Source organism: Apostichopus japonicus, chromosome 3, assembly GCF_037975245.1.
Source record: "Apostichopus japonicus isolate 1M-3 chromosome 3, ASM3797524v1, whole genome shotgun sequence".
In the NCBI taxonomy this organism is placed as follows: Eukaryota; Metazoa; Echinodermata; class Holothuroidea; order Aspidochirotida; family Stichopodidae; genus Apostichopus; species Apostichopus japonicus.
The window spans coordinates 26,450,178-26,470,671 of record NC_092563.1 but is presented as its reverse complement, the minus strand read 5'-3'; the positions used below and the strand labels follow the sequence as shown (position 1 = coordinate 26,470,671).

The 20,494-nt window shown below is 39.9% G+C and overlaps 2 protein-coding genes across 4 annotated transcripts in view; one reads left to right on the top strand and one right to left on the bottom strand.

Annotated features, from left to right (window-relative positions):
• The window catches only part of LOC139965656 (protein fantom-like), a 33,373-nt gene extending 21,571 nt beyond the window's left edge, over positions 1-11,802 (bottom strand). For 2 of the 3 annotated variants that reach the window (XM_071968260.1, XM_071968262.1), the window contains exons 1-10: positions 11,672-11,802; positions 8,846-9,000; positions 8,168-8,278; positions 7,056-7,197; positions 5,956-6,127; positions 4,632-4,712; positions 3,943-4,010; positions 3,597-3,686; positions 2,554-2,626; positions 1,506-1,576 (exon numbers count right to left, since the gene is read on the bottom strand). In XM_071968260.1, coding sequence (XP_071824361.1) covers positions 1,506-1,576; positions 2,554-2,626; positions 3,597-3,686; positions 3,943-4,010; positions 4,632-4,712; positions 5,956-6,127; positions 7,056-7,197; positions 8,168-8,267 — 797 coding nt within the window. In that variant the 5' untranslated portion in view covers positions 8,268-8,278; positions 8,846-9,000; positions 11,672-11,802. Of the gene's footprint in view, positions 1-1,505; positions 1,577-2,553; positions 2,627-3,596; positions 3,687-3,942; positions 4,011-4,631; positions 4,713-5,955; positions 6,128-7,055; positions 7,198-8,167; positions 8,279-8,845; positions 9,030-11,671 lie in introns of all 3 variants that reach the window. The other variant, XM_071968261.1, reaches the window with a different exon arrangement.
• Positions 11,803-16,055: 4,253 nt separating this feature from the next.
• LOC139965693 (uncharacterized) lies at positions 16,056-16,838 on the top strand. Its single transcript, XM_071968313.1, has one exon. The coding sequence runs from the start codon at positions 16,056-16,058 to the stop codon at positions 16,836-16,838; it is 783 nt and encodes a 260-aa protein (XP_071824414.1).
• Positions 16,839-20,494: the final 3,656 nt, after the last annotated feature.

Genomic DNA, 20,494 nt, shown 5'->3' with positions numbered 1-20,494 from the left:
ACATCCATCAGAAAGAAGAGAAGTACAAGAAGGTGAAAAGTAGAGAAATATAAATGAAAACATGAACAGCCATAGAATGAGAGACTTTGTGTATGCATATACATAAAGAATCATTTGACTATGCGATTGCATGATAGGCTGCATGGATAGGCTCCAACACATAAACAGAGCATTAGCAATGATGGACAGAAAAATGTATAAGATACTATAATAGTATAATACTATGCACTAGATTATTAGGAGAATCTATAAACTACACTATGTCATGATACATGCATAACACCCCCCCCCCCTCCCCCACAACCCACTTGATTTTTCATTAATGTCAATTCATTCCTTTTTGTTTTCAACTTTTGAATTTTGGAGAGAAATGTAGGTATGAAAGAAAGAAGCCTCAGATTATTATATATATGGAAGACCTATATGAGTACAGTATTTTAGAGAGCTTTGGTAACGAATGGTTAAAATATTTTAATTATCACAGGAAGCTCTAGTACACTATTCTACTATCATTTTGGGATAATTCCTTCTGAGCCATTCTTCACTAATTGCAATTTCAGTCTGTACGACGATGAAGATATTTGTTTTGTGTTCGGGAATTTCGTGCGCCTGTTGAACAAACCATCTTGCAAATAAACATTGAACAATGGCAGTTTATATTTCATCGAGTGATAAGGAAAAGTTGAAACGTGATCAAAGGGGAGAAACAGCCTTTGCTTTGTATCATAGAATGTGAAATTCAGCAGAAACATTTAGCAGAGATTTAGCAGAGTCCTGAAACATGCCTTAGTCACAATAGTAACGATGAAAGAAACGATGCTAACAATTCAAAATATAACTTATAAATTTATAAGGCATGGTGATTTGATATAATCAGCATTGCCTTCAAAAGCAGAGTCATGAAGTTAATTTAAAACTATGTAGATGTTGATGAGACTAACAAGAGATAGGGAATGATACCTCAAGTACAGTACATGAATCAAGTTACAATGTACTTGACTAACACTACCTAGAAATACAAAAAGCTACGCAAGTACAAAGCCATCGTTAGCAATACTAACAAAAAAGTTGGTTTGGACAAATGGATGGATGGGCTAAAATGCAAGTTGCTTAAGGTTGATAATAATGGGTAGGGAGAGCCACACACCCATTGCTATCCACTCCTCCCCCCTCCCCCCTCCCCCCTCCAAACCTAAGTGATCTGCATGTGGTATTGACATTATGTCATATATGTAATCATTAGAACAAAGGCAAAGGGACTAGTCCCTCTTACGATTCCATCCCTGCTTGTATCACAGAGTCTTAAAAAAAAAAAAAAAAACTAATTTACCCATGGAACCTCTGAATTCCTTCAAAAGAAACATATAGATGAATAAAATAACTTTAAGATGCCAGGAATTGGCAAGATAAGAGAAGCAATGCCAGCTAATAACAGCACTGAGCAAATGATACTAATGCAAGATGAATCTAACATACAGCACTTAGGATGCATCTATGCCACTGACCTTTGACCTGCTGTCATTTGCTCCTTCAACTTAATCAAAGTCTCCTCATGTTCTAATTGTTTGACATGAATCTACCGATGAAAGATAAATTTAAAAGTCAGAAATAACGATACAAAATGTTGCTACATGAGAGGTTTTAAATTCTTTCATATTCCTGTAATCTCTTGAATTTAAGCCAAAAAGATGGTAGCCGCAACCAGCAACTGTGTCCTTTCTTACGCATTCTGTACTCTCAAATATTCCACCTGGCAATTACTTACACTAAACACAAAGAATACTATGTACCTACGAGTATTTTAATGGTTACAATGATAACATCTACTGTACTTGATGCCTACTACACACACCAATGTTCCTTAGAAGACCTGTAATAGATGCCAATAGTGGTCAGTAAAAACATTGGAGTCTATGAATAGTAAATGTACAGTAGGCCTTTATATAACACCAGTCTATGGTTATGTCACCAATAGACCATTGCAAATCCTGAACATGCTTTTAACATGGCAAGTTTGCTAGCCCAGACTACTGTTCACATCCTACAAAAAGTTCACATTTGACATCCTACAAAAGTTCACATTTGAATGACTGATCAGTGAATTCCTGAAATTCTTATAAAGTAAAGTCAGAGGAGGACAAGGCCCTCCTGCATTAACAACAGATTGAGCTAGAAATAAACCAAAAAGTAGAACAAAGACATAGCTAGGCCTAATGTAGAGAGAGTGCTTGCCTGTTCATCGACAGATGCCAATCCTTACATATGTAACATACAACACTTGAATGCTTTTAACAGAATAAACTCACTTGAACATAGCAAGCTACCAGCGCACATTTGTCCCATAGTAGTACCCACCGGGGGGGGGGGGGGGGAAGAGAAAACGCACATGCCAATCTACACACTATGAGTTTCATGAATATGAGAAAGATTGGTTCATCCAGTTTCAAAATAATTAATCATGCTTGTGAGCATCCCAGAACATACACACAAACCAAGATCAGATAGATATTAACAGTACAATTAATTAGATCCTTGACGATGGTTAATACTTACCTCTCCTTGCAAATGTTCTTTGTCTTGTTCTAGATTCATGATCTGATCCTGCAGATCAACAATATCATCCTCCCTGTGGAAACGGAGAGTAAAACCTTTCTCAAAATTTCCAAAGAAATGGGTAAAATGGTCACATCATTGATAGCTTAGTGTTTCCATTAATCAGCTCTGAAAATGGAATGATTCTTATGGCTTCCTGTTATGTTCATTGTTTATTTTTTTTATTTTTTATTACAACATAAAAGGTGGTTGGAGGGGGAATGTGATAATGCAAAATGAAATATAGAAAAACAAAGAATGTCCTTCTTAATTTTCTACAATGTCCTCCTTTACTGAAATTAATTTTTAAGTGAATCCTGTGGTCCTACGTTCCTTAAGAATAAAAACCCAATCCTTCTCTCTCCCTCATCCCAAAACAAGCTCAGTTATGAACAAATGTAAACTGTAAATTAATCAATTTAAGAAACTAAATATGACAGGCCCTCATGTAAGGCACACAATATGTCTGCCATAAGACCCTATGTCAATATCATATTAGCCAGTTTAATTTGTCAGTTAATTTGTCAGTTTAGTTTAATTAGCCAGTTTCATAATTTCATATTAGCCAGTTACTCTGGCACCAACAAAGAACACATAAATCATCATGTAAAACTGTTCAATGATGTGAACTTCCATCGCATCAATATAAAGCCAGAAATGTTATTCTGGTAGAAGAATGACTTCTTCTCACTGATTGGCAGGCGCGTAGCCAAGGTGGGGAGAGGAAGGGGGCGAAAGGGGCGACCGCCCACCCCCCCTTGAGCATATTTTTTTTTGTACGTTTTTATGATATCCCTAGTAATTTCAAATAGAAATGCTTAGATGCAACTTGCAAGGCCTGGGAAGTGCCATTTCCAGCTATCTGGGAGATATTTTCAGCCAAAATTTTCATGTGCTACGCTTAGATAGTTTCCAATGCCGAATCTACGGCTCTGATAATTTGCCTACAGGTTCGCCCCTCCCTTGGCAAATCCCTCGCTACGCGCTCACTGATTGGTACTCACAATCTTTGGTTTTCTGCTCTGGCTTCCTCCAACAAGCTATGACCGTACCTCGGCAAGACATCGTTACGAAAGACTCTCGGAGTGGATGACCTACAAGTGACATGTTTAGACAAAGAAAACTAACACTCAACAGTTTTTAAGGAAATGCTAATAACAATTACTCCATTCTCCTCAGTCTAATCTCTTTCATTCTACTTAGCTGTACTGAAGCTGGTTACCTGTGTAATTGTATCGCATCTTGTTACAGAGACACAAATGATCGTTAACTATTCTGTAATAGTTTGGTGCGGGTGTACATATGCAAGAGATGAAGCTAACGAAAATAAACTTTGAACATGCCACAAACCTGGATCTTTCTCCCTGAACTCGAAGACCTTTCTTGAAGTTTTCTGGTGGAGCTGGTTTCATGATGCCCTGAAAGGATTATAATTAGAAAAAGTTTTTGGATTTGAAAGCCTACTCTTTACAACAAATTTGAACTAAAAAAGAGAAAAAAAGGAAGAAAACTATAACATCCAACTTCAATTGACAAGAACATTAATCTAGAGATACACTGTAAAAAAAAAGCAGACAAAACATCCCTTTGTAGATTTGGAATATTCTACCTACAAATTCCAGGATACTATAACAGCTATCAAAAATGCATGTCACATCTTTACAATTCATGGCAATAATAATTTCATAGCAATAAGTGGTCCACATTTCTAACTACACTTTTGGGTGTTGTAGCTTGGGGTCGAGCTAAATAGGAGCAAATACGTAAGTACGTTTCCCAACTTACATACTGTGGGATAGAGACAGAAGAGAAAACCACAAATATCTGTTCAAGGTCATAACCTTTGATGAGAGATTGCTTGACCATTATCTTAACTTCATACTGCCCGAGGATATCAGGCATTTTCTAATTGTTCACTCTTAACTTCAAGAATTAGAAATAATTTATCATTTAGGTAAAGAAAGGAGGTACAGTTTCAACAAGGTTCCATCATCGAATTAATCAATACTTCCCCTTTCTTCTCGCAAAGTATTTCTCACCGTATCGACTCTGGACGGCACATGGTTGTAAGGTGTAGTCCTCTTACCTGACATACTCAGTTGCTGCTTAGCAACACTTAACTGAAAAAAATACAAGCCATCAGACAATGTCAGGATATTGTTATACACTAATAAAATCTATGAACAATGTAGCCATAGTGTCCACATACACCGAATGCATCTATAAACAATGTAACCATAGTGTCCACATACACCGAATGCATCTATAAACAATGTAACCATAGTGTCCACATACACCGAATGAATCTATAAACAATGTAACCATAGTGTCCACATACACCGAATGAATCTATAAACAATGTAACCATAGTGTCCACATACACCGAATGAATCTATAAAAAATGCTACCCTGGTGTCACCATGAACCAAACGACTCTGATACCAAACTTATTGGTGTAAGTATATAAACCAATAGATTATGAAACAATGTCAGTAAGGTGTGGGCATAAATCAGAAGGCCCATGAAATGCTAATATGGTTCTGGGTAAACCGCCAAACTCTGTTAGCGATGCTACAATGTAGTAACCAGAAACCAGACATTGTACCAAGAGATAAGTGTATAGTATAGAGGGGGCTATTAACCAATGCTGAGATGGTATCAGGGTGAACAAATGCTATGAAATTTAACCTCTGGCAAACTGATTGCCTCTAAAACATTGTGCAAAAAAAAACAAAAAAATTGGCACAGTGCATCTAAAATATAGGTTCTTAAGCTATGCATAATTCCCAACCAAACTACTTGAAGATGGTAGCATAGCAAAAACAGTTCTGGTGGTAAAGAAGTTGCTTGACACAATACAGTAGGCCCTGGTCTATCTTTTGGCAGAATTTAAGATCAAACACTTCACCGGGTAAGACAGATGTATTCATTTTCATTTCCATTATAATATAAATCAGGAATCAAGTCACTCTCAACAATCCTCCTTCTTAATTTCTTAACCTTAAAGTCTAAAAAGATTTACTTAAAAAATCACACAATTTCTACACAGTCTAGTATTTGAAAAACCCATTAATATTCCAAGCTTAGCTATATCCCTTGTATCTCGAATCAAATATGAAATGAAGCAGACCTTTACTAATGAAATCTTGATGGCAAACTTTCCCTTCTTACCTTGCAGTCCCTTTGAAAATAGATTTCCTCAAACTTAGAGTATAGAATTTCATTTCGAAAGGACCCAAGACAACCAAACAGTAGATTACATTCCAAGCCAAGTGCTCCCCACCCCAGTCCCCCCCAACCCCCTCCACACCTTATACTTCTCTCTCACTCTGTATCTCTGGTACTGCCTTGGACACATCTTACCTTATTTTTTAACATGTCATTGTGTCTTTCCAATTCCCTGACTTTATCCTGAAGTTCCTCTAATGTTTCTTCCATCTCAAGGTCCCTGCCTCTTCCCTTTCCAGGACTTGAATTTTCCTCTTTGACTTGTTTCTTCCGATCACTGACCAAGCGGAGCAACTTAGTGGCCATCCTGTAAGCAAAAAGCAATATTCAGTTATCCAAACGCTGATATCACCTTCCATTATAACTACTTTCTGATATGCGATACAAGGGCATCAAAATGCTGCTAAACTAATAACTGTTTATTTTTATATTCGGTCTGTAAATATATCTTGATTGTGCCTGGCAAAAGCAAACTAAATTTAAAAAATTTGGTCCCCTTCTGAGTCTGGTCGACTGTAGATTTGCTGACATTTAAAAACAAAACTACTCACATCATTTGTTGTAAGAGAGTGAAACATGCTAATTGAGATATTATAAACATGTAAAGAGAGAAACATAGTATTAATGTCTACAGATATTCATAGATGGGCCAGATATGATTAAATTACCCAGCTGTATCATATCATGTCATCTTTTAGTGTAGACATAACTGGTGTAAGTTTTTCAATCACTTCCAGGTTTTCATAGACTATCGCCAAAGACGATTTGTTTCAATTGACTCAATCTAGGATAAAAGTACACATTTAAGTTAACCTCTAGTTTAGACACTGGTTTGAACTGAGATTGACTGATGTTACCAATACTTGAAGCACCTACCTTCCTTGAGTAAGCCAATAAAATGTAAAATATTTTAAATCTCTGCTCGATTCTAATATCTTACTTTACCAACGTCAAGATCCGATTAATTCCCTGTTGTCTTCTCAATTATATAATTCATCATTTCAAACAAATGGAGATTAACATACTGTACACCACAACACTACAATGTAATTCTCATTGAAAATGTGTACATAAGAGCATTTAACCAAAAAGAGTATCACTTAATTACAAAACTACCATTTTAAATTGATCTAGCTGATAGGCTTAAACAATATCCTTATATATTGTTTGCATAGTTTCCTTCAATTTAATACTGAAGTCATTTCACATCATTTCTCTAGTTTTTTCTCTCCTACTTTTTAATCTTTTCCTCCTGCTTCCTGGCATGCTTCTTCAGTATCAGATTCTCTTCTTGTTGCCGTAGATACCTATCTTCCAGCTCTTCTCTGCTAAGGTTTGAGACGGCTCTTCTCTCTTGCGCACGCTTTAATTCATTCTCTAGAGAATAAGACAAATGCAGTTCACGTTAAAATTGGGCATGCAAAAGCAAATATTTCGTAATTCTGCTATTAAACAAAATTTAATGCCCCAAAAAATATAGTTTGGTGTCAAGTTTGACCGTAAGTGACTGGTTTCGACTAAAAGGATGGAAAGTAAAGAAGAGCTACTATCATAAATGCACTTGGCGTCTACGCTTTTGTAAATGGCTTAGGTGCCATTATGCAAATTATGCATCATCCAAATAGATCTGGACGCCCTCTAGGATGAACAAGATATATCTGAGAGAGATGAGATAGTTACAACGAGTGTGACATGGTTCTTGAAGACATAGCACTGGTGGATTTAAACACAAAGGAAATCAGAGGCATATCTCAGATATTATCATATTATACTTCAAAGGGTGACCTGAGGCATAGTTTTAGTCTCGATACATCATACTGCTTCAACAACAACAACAACAAACATTCGGTAATGTTCAAATGCTAAAGTTACAGTATTCCAGTTTTCAAGATATTTAGCTCATTAAAATACGATAAAATATGTAGAATGCTCCTTTAAGCCAAAATTGATGATGACGCCTGCTCCCTCAGTTCAGGCCTAACTGTTTATGCTGATCCGTTGCTAGTAATAACTCAACCGAAACATGCTCTTTTAAATTCATGAAATAGCAGAGTATCCTCAGATGACGTTCATCAAAATATATCCTCTTTCCAATGTGTACTAAACTGCCAACATGCTATCCATAGCCACAAAAGTCTTATGATGTTTCCCTACTGAGTTTTGGCATTGCACCTACAGAACTGACATAATGGTCTAAGTACTACATTAAGTAGTCCAGCCAATTTATCTGATGTGCCTCAGATGTTTAAAGGGTCAAGGCTCACTATATATAAGTGGTAGGGAAACAGACTGGATCGATAGCACTAAAGCACCAGCATTGAAATTAGCATATATGTAACATTTGTACCTTTAGTATTAGGAATCTCATTTCTATTTCTACCCGAGCTAGTGCGTCCTCTCTGTGACCCTGTATCCCTTACAGGAATGTCATCACCGTCACTGTCCATCTTAAAATTTGCTGTAAAAATATGAATGAAATAATAAAAAACAAATGTGTTTTAACTAGACAAGCATATCACCATATTTCTATATAAGTTTTGTAGTTATCCACAAATGTTGTTTGGTTTCCAGCCAAATCTGCCAAAACATTTAAATTTCAGGATAGGAAATGGTGAAACCTTATTGGCTTCTCAGTGTAGAGCAGGTTCTGATGCTATCATCATCAGGCTTTTTGTCAGAAGGTTAAACAATTGTTGCAATCAGAAGAAGTACAATATGCACTAAAGGTAATGCACTACTCTCTTGAATGAAGAAACAATTTTGACATGATCCTTATACCAATCAGGGTGGGTATTTCCTCAAAACGGTCAACGTGTCAACTATCTTTCAACAGATGGTAAAAGGAGTGTAAAAAACATGAAATAAGTCAAAATGAAGTAGAAGAGTCCATTTATAGCATGACGGCTGCTTAGTATGATAAATGAATCATCACAAATAAACTAGAAGATACGGAGTTACCACAGATTATCATTCATAATGGTGAAAGTTGTAACTTTAAGTGACTTTGCTATCGAGTGAGAATTACCTGATTTTTCAGATCGTTGGTAGCACCAATGAAACAGCAGCTAATGATGAGAAATATTGCAGCTTCTGTAGGAGTGGTTGACCCCTTTTACTAGATCGAGGTTGCTACATGCATCCCGCTCACATTGTGGAGGTTTGTGGTACCGGTATCATCAGCTGAGAATTTGAAACGACAATCTGAGGAACTGATAGTTTAAGATACATTATAAAGCAAGTCATCAGATAGCATTCAAATTCATGTATATTAATACAGGCTAGATCTGGAGTGTTAGCTCAGTGGTTAACGCCGGTGCCTTTCAATCATAAGGTCCCGAGTTGGAGTCACTCCAAGATTAATGTATGTCGTCTAGTTACAGAGTTGTTGACAATTCATAATTATGGACGTTAAATATGTACAGTATGTATTATAGATCCTCCTGCAAGCAGGAACCCATCAGGAACTCATCAGGAAGCCATTGTTGGCTTATCAGGGCGGCAAGCTGACCAAAGTCAGTCTCTTAGATTCATATTTTAACGTCCATGATTATGAATTGTCAATTGCAACAGCTCTGTAACTGGACAACATACATTAATCTTGGAGTGACTCAAACTCGAGACCTTATGATTGAAAGGCACCGGCGTTATGAATCGTTATGAACCGGCGTTATGAAAATATGAATCTAAGAGACTGACTTCGGTCAGCTTGCGGCTTTGATGAGCCAATGATGGGTTCTTTGCGAGTTCCTGTTTGCAGGAGGATTAACAATACATACATACATCTGCAATTAGACTTTTTAAGAGTTAGCAATATTAAGTTTAATACTAATTTTAGTATATTGCTAATAGCTTCCAAGAGTACTCACTATACAGTCTGTATTCCTACAGTATGTACTAGGTGGTTTCCACACAGCTGTACTTAATCAATTTTGCCATCTGAATCTCAGGGGATATTTTGTGAAGAAAATAGATATCCATGAGGTAAATGAGAAACATAATTTACAGAATTCTTGAAATTTTGATCAAAATGTGGTGAAACCATAAACACACAACATAAACAAATAGCCAAGATGGAGAAAACAAAGAAGTTCTCCGGAAATTTTTTTCTCCGGAGAAGTTTTGCCGGAAAATTGCAATTTAAAAAGTCCCAAGATGCAAAATGGTGCAATGTACAGCTGTTTGGTCAATGATATTGCCCCCTCCCAATCACCCCTTTCTTCTGTCCTATTTTTCTTTTTTTCTCCTCAATTTTTTTGTAGTAGCATACCGAGAACCTTGTTCAGGGAATTCGGAAATGGGTTAGGGCATGTTGAGTGATGTCATATTCCTAGTCGGTTTCGTGGTTGCGCAGGGAGTATATGGGGGGAATAAGTAGGCTAGTAAGAAAAGAAACTGATAGCAGCAACTGGTTCATTTGAGCGGGGAAATGACATAAAGCCAGTGATAAACCGGTCTGATTGTGGTTGTGGGTTGTAATAATTTCGAACCATGCACAATTGTATGTGCGGCGTGTACTTGCGTGGGTAATATCACGGTGAATCCTAATCCATTACATTTTTTTTCCGATTTTTTTTTCCGTCTTTTTTTTTTTGTCGTCTTTTTTTTTTTTGTCTTTTTTTTTTGTCGTCTTTTTTTTTTGTCGTCTTTGTTTTTACTGAGCGTCCCAAAGTAGCCGGGTCATGTTCGTGCAGTAGGCGGGTCATTTGACCCGGGTCCCGGCTACTAACGAAAACCCTGACTAGGATAAATATATATATTTGCTTTCTCTTACTGTCTTAGTCTTATGGCAAGATATTAATTGAAGAAAAGTTTCAGCCAAACACAGATAAATTCTGATTGGCATTGATTTATGGCAATGTTTATAGTACTCGTTTCACTACAGTACTACCGACCTAATACAAACATATAGTGTATTTGGAAGACAATGTATGATGCCTGGCCAATGGTTGTAACTAATACTAGGCTTAGTAATAGTAGGATGGTGACTTCGAAGTTCGGCCACTTAAGACTTAAAACACCCCAAAACTAAATCTTCTGGTATAAATCATTTGAAAATATACTTGATATGGTGGGAGAATTTTGTTATAGTACGATACACGGCCAAACTTTCTTTCCTGCAAACTGTTTTCACGTTGTTTTCCAAGAAGATTCTTCGTGATTGTGGAACTGGTATTTCTTGCTAGAGTATTGCGAAGTTCGGACACGCAACCCACAGTGTGGCGCTGGTAAAAATTGGTGGCGCTGTTGCTCTTTCAGTAATTATAACAGACTTCATAGATCTTCGTCATTTTATTGACAAATATGTAAGTAATTTCTTGCACACGGGTCATTTTGGAGAGAAAATAACTGTAGCTTCGTACTTTTTGGTGAAATTTGGCTCTTCCTGTAGGTTTTCATGGTGAAAATCGTGTATTTCTTAGGGTGCCGGAATTCGCAGTATGGCGAACTTCGCAATACTGATTATACTACTACTAGCCTAGCTAGTCCACTCAAGTCAAGCCCCAAGCATACAGAAGATGACTTTCTGGAAAGGTCTTGACAAACCAAATATTGCAATTTTTATTTACTCGAACAATGCTTTAAATGATCAGGTACCAAGTTGGTCTTGCCCACTAGGATAAATGAAAACTGATCCTGAATAAGCTATTTCGGCTATTTCGCGAAACTACTAACACATATGAAGGCTACGTGTGATCGATAACTAAGACATGACAGCATATGAAATTCAAACTAGGCAAGCTGTATCGTCAGCGTATTACACGGCTGGCCACAAAAAAAATACTTCAATTCGTGATAAATGTAATGATATAAGTGCAATTATCATATTCGCTTAACTTAAGAAACTTTTTACCTCAATAAATACGTGAATACTCAAGTTAGATTTCGAGGATTACAGTACATCGGGTTCTCCGTAGAAACAAAATATGAAGAATCTTGGAAATGATGTTACGAGGTGGCATCAGCTTGTGCATTTGAAATAATATTATAAATCTGATACTATCATTGAAAATACTATTGTTCATTCAAATATTTAAAATAGTAATAATAAATTATTTTAACTCTGTTAAATATTTTTTATATTAATTTTAATTACAAATACTGTTGTACAATGATACGGATTTAGATCCTTTTCATTCATCAGCGTGCATTTCAAATTTAATAATTTTGCTAAGGTGGCATACTCCTATTAGAGTCTATATCAATCCAGCCGGATGTACTGTTCTCCTTCAGGAAAAGTGCCAAAATGCAGTAGGAAAACATCTTTTTTAATATGTTATCAATCAGAATCTGTTTTTTTTTGTGACTTACATGTTGAAAAGCATGAATGGAATAAAATGGGTCAATTGAGGCAATTTTAGACCCCTTTAGGCCTCCCAGGAGCAGCGTACGAAAATTGTTTACTACTGAGTGAAGAGGTTTGTTTACAAGTGACGAAAACTTCGGGCGCTGATAGCAAACATTCTACATGGTCATGATACGAAAAATTGATAGTGCCATAAAAGGCCAACTTTTCAGCTATCCAGTGATGGGTAGCGTTTAGCTAGTGAGAATTCTATCTTGACTTAGAGGCCACATTACTTTTGTGATTTAGTGTGTAAGTCAAAGAACTTTTAATGGGCGTATATATGCTACCTTAAATGCGAGGTAGTATCAAACAATAGCGAGACCCTTCGATGTTTTGCATAGCATTACGTGACCAATTCGAACACCAAGCGCAAAGCCGTCACCCCAAAAAGTTAAATGACCAGTTCATTTGAAGAGGTCCACCTTTTCACAAATAAACACAATTCATTTGCAATCGGTAGCGTCACATTAAGTTTAACCACCTAAGTGATTCATCAGATAAAGCTTTCTGAATCTGTTGTGATTTTTGCAATACCTAACTATAGAAATGCAGCAAGAAATTTTTCTGCGGCTATTTAAGAATCGTTTAGTTTTAGTACAGATCGTTTTCCCTCACAATTGAACTCTAATTAATTACGTTTCATCAACAAATATCCATGTTCCTCCATCAATCATTCCTGGAGCGCTTGTGATGGTTTAACTAACCACTGTTGTCAGCAAACTGTGGCGTCGACCCAGGATGTTCAATCCCGAGTGACTGAGCAAAGACCCAACAGAACCCTCCCCTATAATAATCGATGCTCAGAACGCATGGAAACTCGTCTAGACTATGGATTTGTTTTTACGTAAAATAACTTTATTCAGATCTCCTTCGACAAGCTCTGAAAACTGTAGCTGTTCAAGGCACACATTATTACAAGTCCCTGTCCCCAGTACGGAGAAGTCTCAGCAGAATAGCCGGACCTTTCGGCCGAAAGCAAATGTATTCGATGCGGCCCCGGACATCTAAGGGCATCACAGACCTGTTATTGCTCCATCTCGCATGGCTGAAATCCATATGTCCCTCTAAGAAGTTCGCGGCTCACCAAGACGGGTGGCCGAACTATTTAGCAAGCAAGAGTCTCGTTCGTTATCGGAATTAACCAGACAAATCACTCCACGAACTAAGAAAGGCCATGCACCACCATCCACAAAATCAAGAAAGAGCTCTCAATCTGTCAATCCTAACGGTGTCCGGGCCGGGTAGGTTTCCCCGTGTTGAGTCAAATTAAACCGCAGGCTCCACTCCTTCATGGTTCTGCCCTTCCGTTAATTCATTTAAGTTGTAGCTTGCAACCATACTTCCCCCGGAACAAAGAATTTGGTCTGAAGAGAGTTGCCCGCCTCGTCATGGGAGGAACATTTGATTTATTTTACCATAAAGTAGGAGGCGGTGAGGGCTCAGTTGCCTCAAGTAGATAATTTCCGAGACTACTATGATGATAAAATCTCAGTACCATTAACTCACCCCCCCCCTCCCTCCCTTTGTAATACATCGGGACATGCTAGGTTTTGATAATGTTGGACGGAGTACACTCAAAACATACAGGCCTATTACAATTGTAGCGACCTACTTTGGAATTTCAGTCATTGTCGGTTTTTACTAAATATCTCATTAGTCATTACTCTCGGGCAAATGGACATAAGCGATTAACCCATGACCCCGGGTTGTGTGACTCAACCGTTAGGAACGAGTCTTTGGCCAAAAAGAGGAGTTCTTCCCACGATATCATTCTCCTATCGAAATCACGCTTGATAACAAGTGTTTTTTTATTTATCGCATCTACGATCATTTATATTGGAGTTTCCGCTGTTTTCATATTCATTAGTCCGGGATCTATCATTAATGCATCAGTGCGCGTTATTGGAATTCTTCTTTGATTTCATTCTGAGGATCACGACTTTCACGACTTAATTATTAAACAACGTATTGGATTAGTGGTTACAAGAGTATTTTGAGTTGTCCCGTTTCTATATTTTGTTATGAGGAAGAAACTATCGCTGTTCTGCGCCAGGCACCAGCGACGCCCTTCTTATAACCAGAATGCAAAATGCATTGAGGTTTCGATGACTTTAATGCACTAGACTTCTGCTTTTTAGTATAACCAGAACTAGCTCACTATGACATGCTAACACAGGTCAGTCTACTGTACGTGGTTATACACACCTCCATCAAAAGCAATAGGGTTCTTGTACTCAATGTTATGAATCCACACACCATGGAAAGTATTACAAAACCAAACCAAATCTCTTAATAACTTCGCACATTAGGGTTGCAGAGGAGTCCACTTATGGACAAGTTAGATTGGAATATGCCCACGAAACTTCTAAGAATCAACTTGAAAGAAGCTAATACAGGTCACTGGAGGTCAACCTGAGGTAAAAGGTCACCCAAATGCAGTTCGACCATTGTATTACAATAGCGTAACTCTCAACCCTGTCAGTGGTAGTTTCACAAGTTATCGGGAAAAAACACATTTTGACCCATAAATGACCTTTGGTGACCTTGGATCACATCACGGTTATTTTGGAAAATGTGTCCCTACTTCATTCACAACTTGTCCTAATATACCAGCCATGTCAGACTTCGTGACTAGAAGTTGTTGCAAAAATTAGCATAAGTTGGGAGTTTTTGGCACATAATCAACCTTGAATGACCTTGGATGACCTGATGGTTTTTATCAAAAATGTTTCTCTTGATGAGGTGCACTCTGTCCTAAAATTTGTTTGGCCTACAATGTACACACATAATGTTATTGCTAGAAATGTATCAAAACCAACCTTTGGCCCCTCATAACTTGAGAACTGGGTGTCCGATTGAAGCGGGAGTTGGTTTCCTATATTCAGCACAAAAAGCTCTATCATATGTCAACAATTTTTTGAGCTAATCTTTGTTCTATTTTGTTTTGCCCCGTATCTCCTAAAATGAGCATATTTTTTAAGATTTGACCTTTGACCTTTTGACCTCGCAATCAGATGTAGTTTGACACGCTGATTCCAAAAAGCAACATGACAAGTCTGTGCGACCATCCTAACTGTACTTATTATAAAACAAAAACATTGACCTCTGATAACTTCGCACACGAAGGTCGCACAGGGGTCAACTATGGACCATTTTGATCGGAAGGTACCTTTGAGATCCGATTATGGCCACGAAAATTCAAATAACCCAAAAAACTGATAAAGGTCACCGGAGGTCAACCTGAGGTCAAAGGTCACCTAGATGCGGGTCGACTCCCTGATTACAATAGCGCAACTCCCAACCTTCACGGACATTTGGTTCTCAAGTTATTGCAAAAATACTAGTTTTTGACCCCTGATTGACCTTTGTTGACCTTGGATCACATGACCGTTATGTTTTGAAATGATCCCTTACCCCATTCACAACTGGTCCCAAAATATTAACCATGTCGGATCCTGTCAATGGGAGTTATTGCTTGTTTTAATATTTTGGTTTTTGGCCTCTAACTGACCTTTGGTGACCTTCACAGGCAACACAAAAAATAGGGCACATCTACTCAATGTGGTACTCATATACACCAAATATTAGATTGGTCCAAGCTTCCCTACTTGAGATACCGTGTTTACAAGCCAGGCGTCACACACACACACACACGCATACATACATACACACATACACACACTCTCCGCCTGCATGAATGCATAGGTTACGATTTCATCGAAACCAAAAACTGGAACTGGTTAGAGATATCTGTGAAGAAAAAAGGTGAGTTTATAAACGTATTAAATTCACTAAATTGGTGACCCCGACGTGATCTAATTAGAGCATAGGCCCGGCGTAGCAATTTCGCTTGCATTTTCGTTGGGATTTGTTCAGCCTTCTTCTCAGAATGTCTACGGAAAGCGACGTAGAAAGAACCGAAAAATCAATGGCAACGGTTAGCATAAAGCTTCCACCATTTTGGCCAGGGGATCCCCTGTTGTGGTTTGCACAGGTAGAAGCACAATTCGCAACAAAGCGTGTCACATCACAGGATACAAAATATTCGTATATCGTTGCATCACTAACCCCCGACATAGCTCAGGAAGTTCGGGATCTGCTTTTAAGTCCCCCTCAAGCTGATCGGTATAAAACTCTGAAAGACACCCTTATAAAGCGGACCGCCGTTTCAGAACAGCAGCGTCTACAACAACTCCTAAACGAAGTCACTTTAGGCGACAGAAAACCGTCGCAATTGTTGAGACACATGCAACAGTTATTAGGGGGTAAAAAGCTCGAGGAATCGATCCTCAAACAACTATTTCTTCAGAGACTACCTACGAACGTGCAACTAGTCCTTGCTTCTAGCAGTGAGGACGTCAAGGTAGAACAGATCGCTGAGCTAGCCGACAAAATACTTGAAGTAGCCACACCTACTGTGAACGCTGTAGCAACCACTACGCCGGAAGTTTCGAATATACAGCGTTTAGAGCAACATGTTGGGCGTCTTTCGAGACAGCTTGAGGACCTGTCAATGCGCCTTAATAGGCAGCAAAGCCGAAGCCGCTCCAGTTCTCGCAAGCGCAGGGATTCCCCCGCAGCCAGCGAAATATGCTGGTATCATCGCACATACGGCGACAAAGCGCAAAAATGCCGTCAGCCGTGTTCGGAAAACACCGAAGCCAGCAACTAAACGCGGCGAGTTCTGCTGGCTCTAACACCAAAAGCCGTTTGTTTTATGTGTATGACAAACAATCAAATCGAAAATTTTTGATTGACACCGGCGCGGAAGTTAGTGTTATTCCACCTAGTCATGACGATCGTAGATCCGGCCCCAGTAGTTTCGAGTTACAGGCTATCAACAAGTCTACAATTAAAACGTACGGTATGCGTTCTCTTACGCTCGACTTAGGCCTTCGGCGCACATGCCGATGGGTTTTCATCATTGCAGAGGTCACGGGTCCGATTTTAGGAGTCGATTTCTTACATCACTTCGGCCTCCTGGTCGATCTACGCCGATACAAACTTGTTGACTCAACTACGAATTTCAGTATTAGCGGTTCTGTCGCAAATGTTTCACCAGTCTCGCCTTCTCTATCATCAGTTGGTGCGTCGGCGCCGTACCACGCGATACTCGCCCGATTTCCCAACATATCGAAACCGTGCTTCCTAGAGCGATCGGTGAAACATGGTATTACACATCACATCGAAACCAAGGGTGCACCTACAGTTGCCCGCCCGCGTCGCCTCGCCCCCGACAGGCTAAAAATAGCAAAGCAGGAATTTGAACATATGCTTCAGCTCGGAATCATTCGCCCATCCAACAGCCCCTGGGCATCTCCACTGCACATGGTACCAAAGAAAACCCCTGGGGATTGGAGACCGTGTGGTGACTACAGAGCATTGAACAGTATCACCGTACATGATAATTACCCTATTCCGCATTTACACGATTTCTCTGGTTCGCTTCACTTAAAGAAGGTGTTTTCGAAAATAGATCTTGTACGGGCATACCACCAAATTCCTGTAGACCCTGCAGATGTTGGCAAAACCGCTGTCACTACGCCTTTCGGATTGTTTGAATTTGTGCGCATGCCCTTCGGCTTACGTAATGCTGCGCAAACTTTTCAAAGATTCATAGATCAGGTTACGCGCGGGCTACCGAATTGTTTTGTTTATATTGATGACGTCCTCGTCGCGAGCGACACTGCTGAAGAGCACATCAAGGACTTATCTGCATTGTTCCAGCGTTTTGATGACTTCGGAGTTCTCATCAATCCCGCGAAATGTCAGCTAGGTGTTTCCTCATTAGATTTCCTTGGACATCACATTACTTCCCAGGGCATTCGCCCACTCGCCGAGAAAGTTGAGGCCATCCGACAGTTCCCTCAACCTTCTACCTCACGTGAGTTACGTGAATACTTAGGTCTGTTAAACTTCTACAGGCGATTCATTCCCAATTGCGCAGGCCTGCTTCAACCGCTAACGAATCTTCTGCGTGGACTTCCGAAAAAGCCGACACAGATTTCGTGGACCGATGTCGCGAATAAAGCTTTCACCGATAGCAAATCTGCTCTCGCGGACGCGACTCTTTTGAGCCACCCTCATCCCGACGCCCCTACTTGTCTCATGACAGACGCCTCCGACGTAGCTGTAGGCGGAGTATTACATCAATGTGTGAACGGTCAATGGAAACCGTTGTCTTTCTTCTCGAAGAAATTGAAGCCCGCCGAAACGCGCTACAGCACATTCGGAAGGGAACTTTTAGCCATCTACCTGGTTATCAAACATTTCCGACACTGGCTTGAAGGTAGGCGATTCTTTATACTTACCGATCACAAACCTCTCGTTTTTTCTTCTTCCACTTCACCTGATCGTTACTCCCCTCGGGAAATCAGGCACCTGGATTTTATTTCGCAGTTCACGTCTGACATTCGCCATGTTAAGGGATCGGAAAATCAGGCAGCAGACGCCCTGTCGCGCATCACTATCGGTGCACTTCATTCTGGCGACTGCATTGAGTTGCAAGAAATTGCGAAAGCACAAGTCAACGACGAGGAGTTGCGAACACTACGTACGTCAACTAATTCGCTTGATATTAAAGATCTTCCTCTCCATGCCTCCTCTTCAACGATCGCATGTGATGTTTCCACCGGCACGCAAAGGCCGTTCGTACCATCCAACTGTCGCCGGGCAGTCTTCGACAGCTTACACAATCTATCTCACCCTGGAGTGAAAGCGACTCAAAAACTTATCACTGCACGATTTGTGTGGCCCTCTATTAACAAAGACGTACGACTCTGGGCCAAAACGTGCATCGCGTGCCAGCGATCTAAGGTACATCGACACAACAAAGCGCCGTTAGCGTTTTTTTCGTCACCAGACAACCGTTTCGCTCACATTCACATCGACCTTGTGGGCCCACTTCCTATCTCTCGTGGATTTACATACCTACTGACGTGCATCGATCGTTTCACGCGTTGGCCCGAAGCGGTTCCAATCGTAGACATTCGGGCCGAGACCGTAGCCCGAGCGTTAGTCGAGCGTTGGATAGCGTTGTATGGTGTGCCAGCTCTCATCACCACAGACCGCGGTAGTCAGTTTGAATCTTGTCTTTTCGCTTCTCTTACTAGGATCCTCGGAACGCAACGCACACGCACAACTTCCTATCACCCTCAAGCAAACGGCGTTGTCGAACGTTTCCATCGTCAGTTAAAGGGGGCTTTAAAAGCTCAAATGGACCCGACACACTGGGTAGACTACCTCCCGCTCGTGCTTCTCGGGATCCGGTCAGCGGTTAAGGTCGATTTAGGACATTGCGTCGCTGAAATGGTGTTCGGCACCACTCTTCGGTTACCCGGTCAATTTTTTGATGGGACGTCACAAATAGAGTCTTCTGATCCCTCCACTTATATTCAAAACTTGAAGGAGTCGATGAAAAGTCTCCGTCCGCTTTTGTCAAAGGAATCACGGCATCACACTTCATCTTTGGACTCTAACTTGCGGACTTGCTCTCATGTTTTCGTCCGCCACGACGCTACGCGGAAACCTCTCCAGCCACCTTACAATGGACCGTACAAAATTCTCTCACGTTCGGACAAATTTTTCACCCTCGATATCAACGGACGACACGACACAGTCTCGGTGGATCGCCTTAAAGTAGCATACACAGATTTCGCCCTTCCTCCCGCACGAGATGCCGCGGAAAGCACGCCTTTTTTTTCTCCGAGCGTGGAGGTCGCCCAGCCACCGCTTCATGCGGCTCCCCGCACAACACGATCGGGGCGACACGTCCATTGGCCTGCCCGTTATCGCTAGATTGTTATACTGAAATGATACATTTTCTTATTTTACATTCGCCTTCTTTCTGTTTATCGATCACTCGCTATTTTATTTCGTGATCTAGGAGGGGGCTATGTAGCGACCTACTTTGGAATTTCAGTCATTGTCGGTTTTTACTAAATATCTCATTAGTCATTACTCTCGGGCAAATGGACATAAGCGATTAACCCATGACTCCGGGTTGTGTGACTCAACCGTTAGGAACGAGTCTTTGGCCAAAAAGAGGAGTTCTTCCCACGATATCATTCTCCTATCGAAATCACGCTTGATAACAAGTGTTTTTTCATTTATCGCATCTACGATCATTTATATTGGAGTTTCCGCTGTTTTCATATTCATTAGTCCGGGATCTATCATTAATGCATCAGTGCGCGTTATTGGAATTCTTCTTTGATTTCATTCTGAGGATCACGACTTTCACGACTTAATTATTAAACAACGTATTGGATTAGTGGTTACAAGAGTATTTTGAGTTGTCCCGTTTCTATATTTTGTTATGAGGAAGAA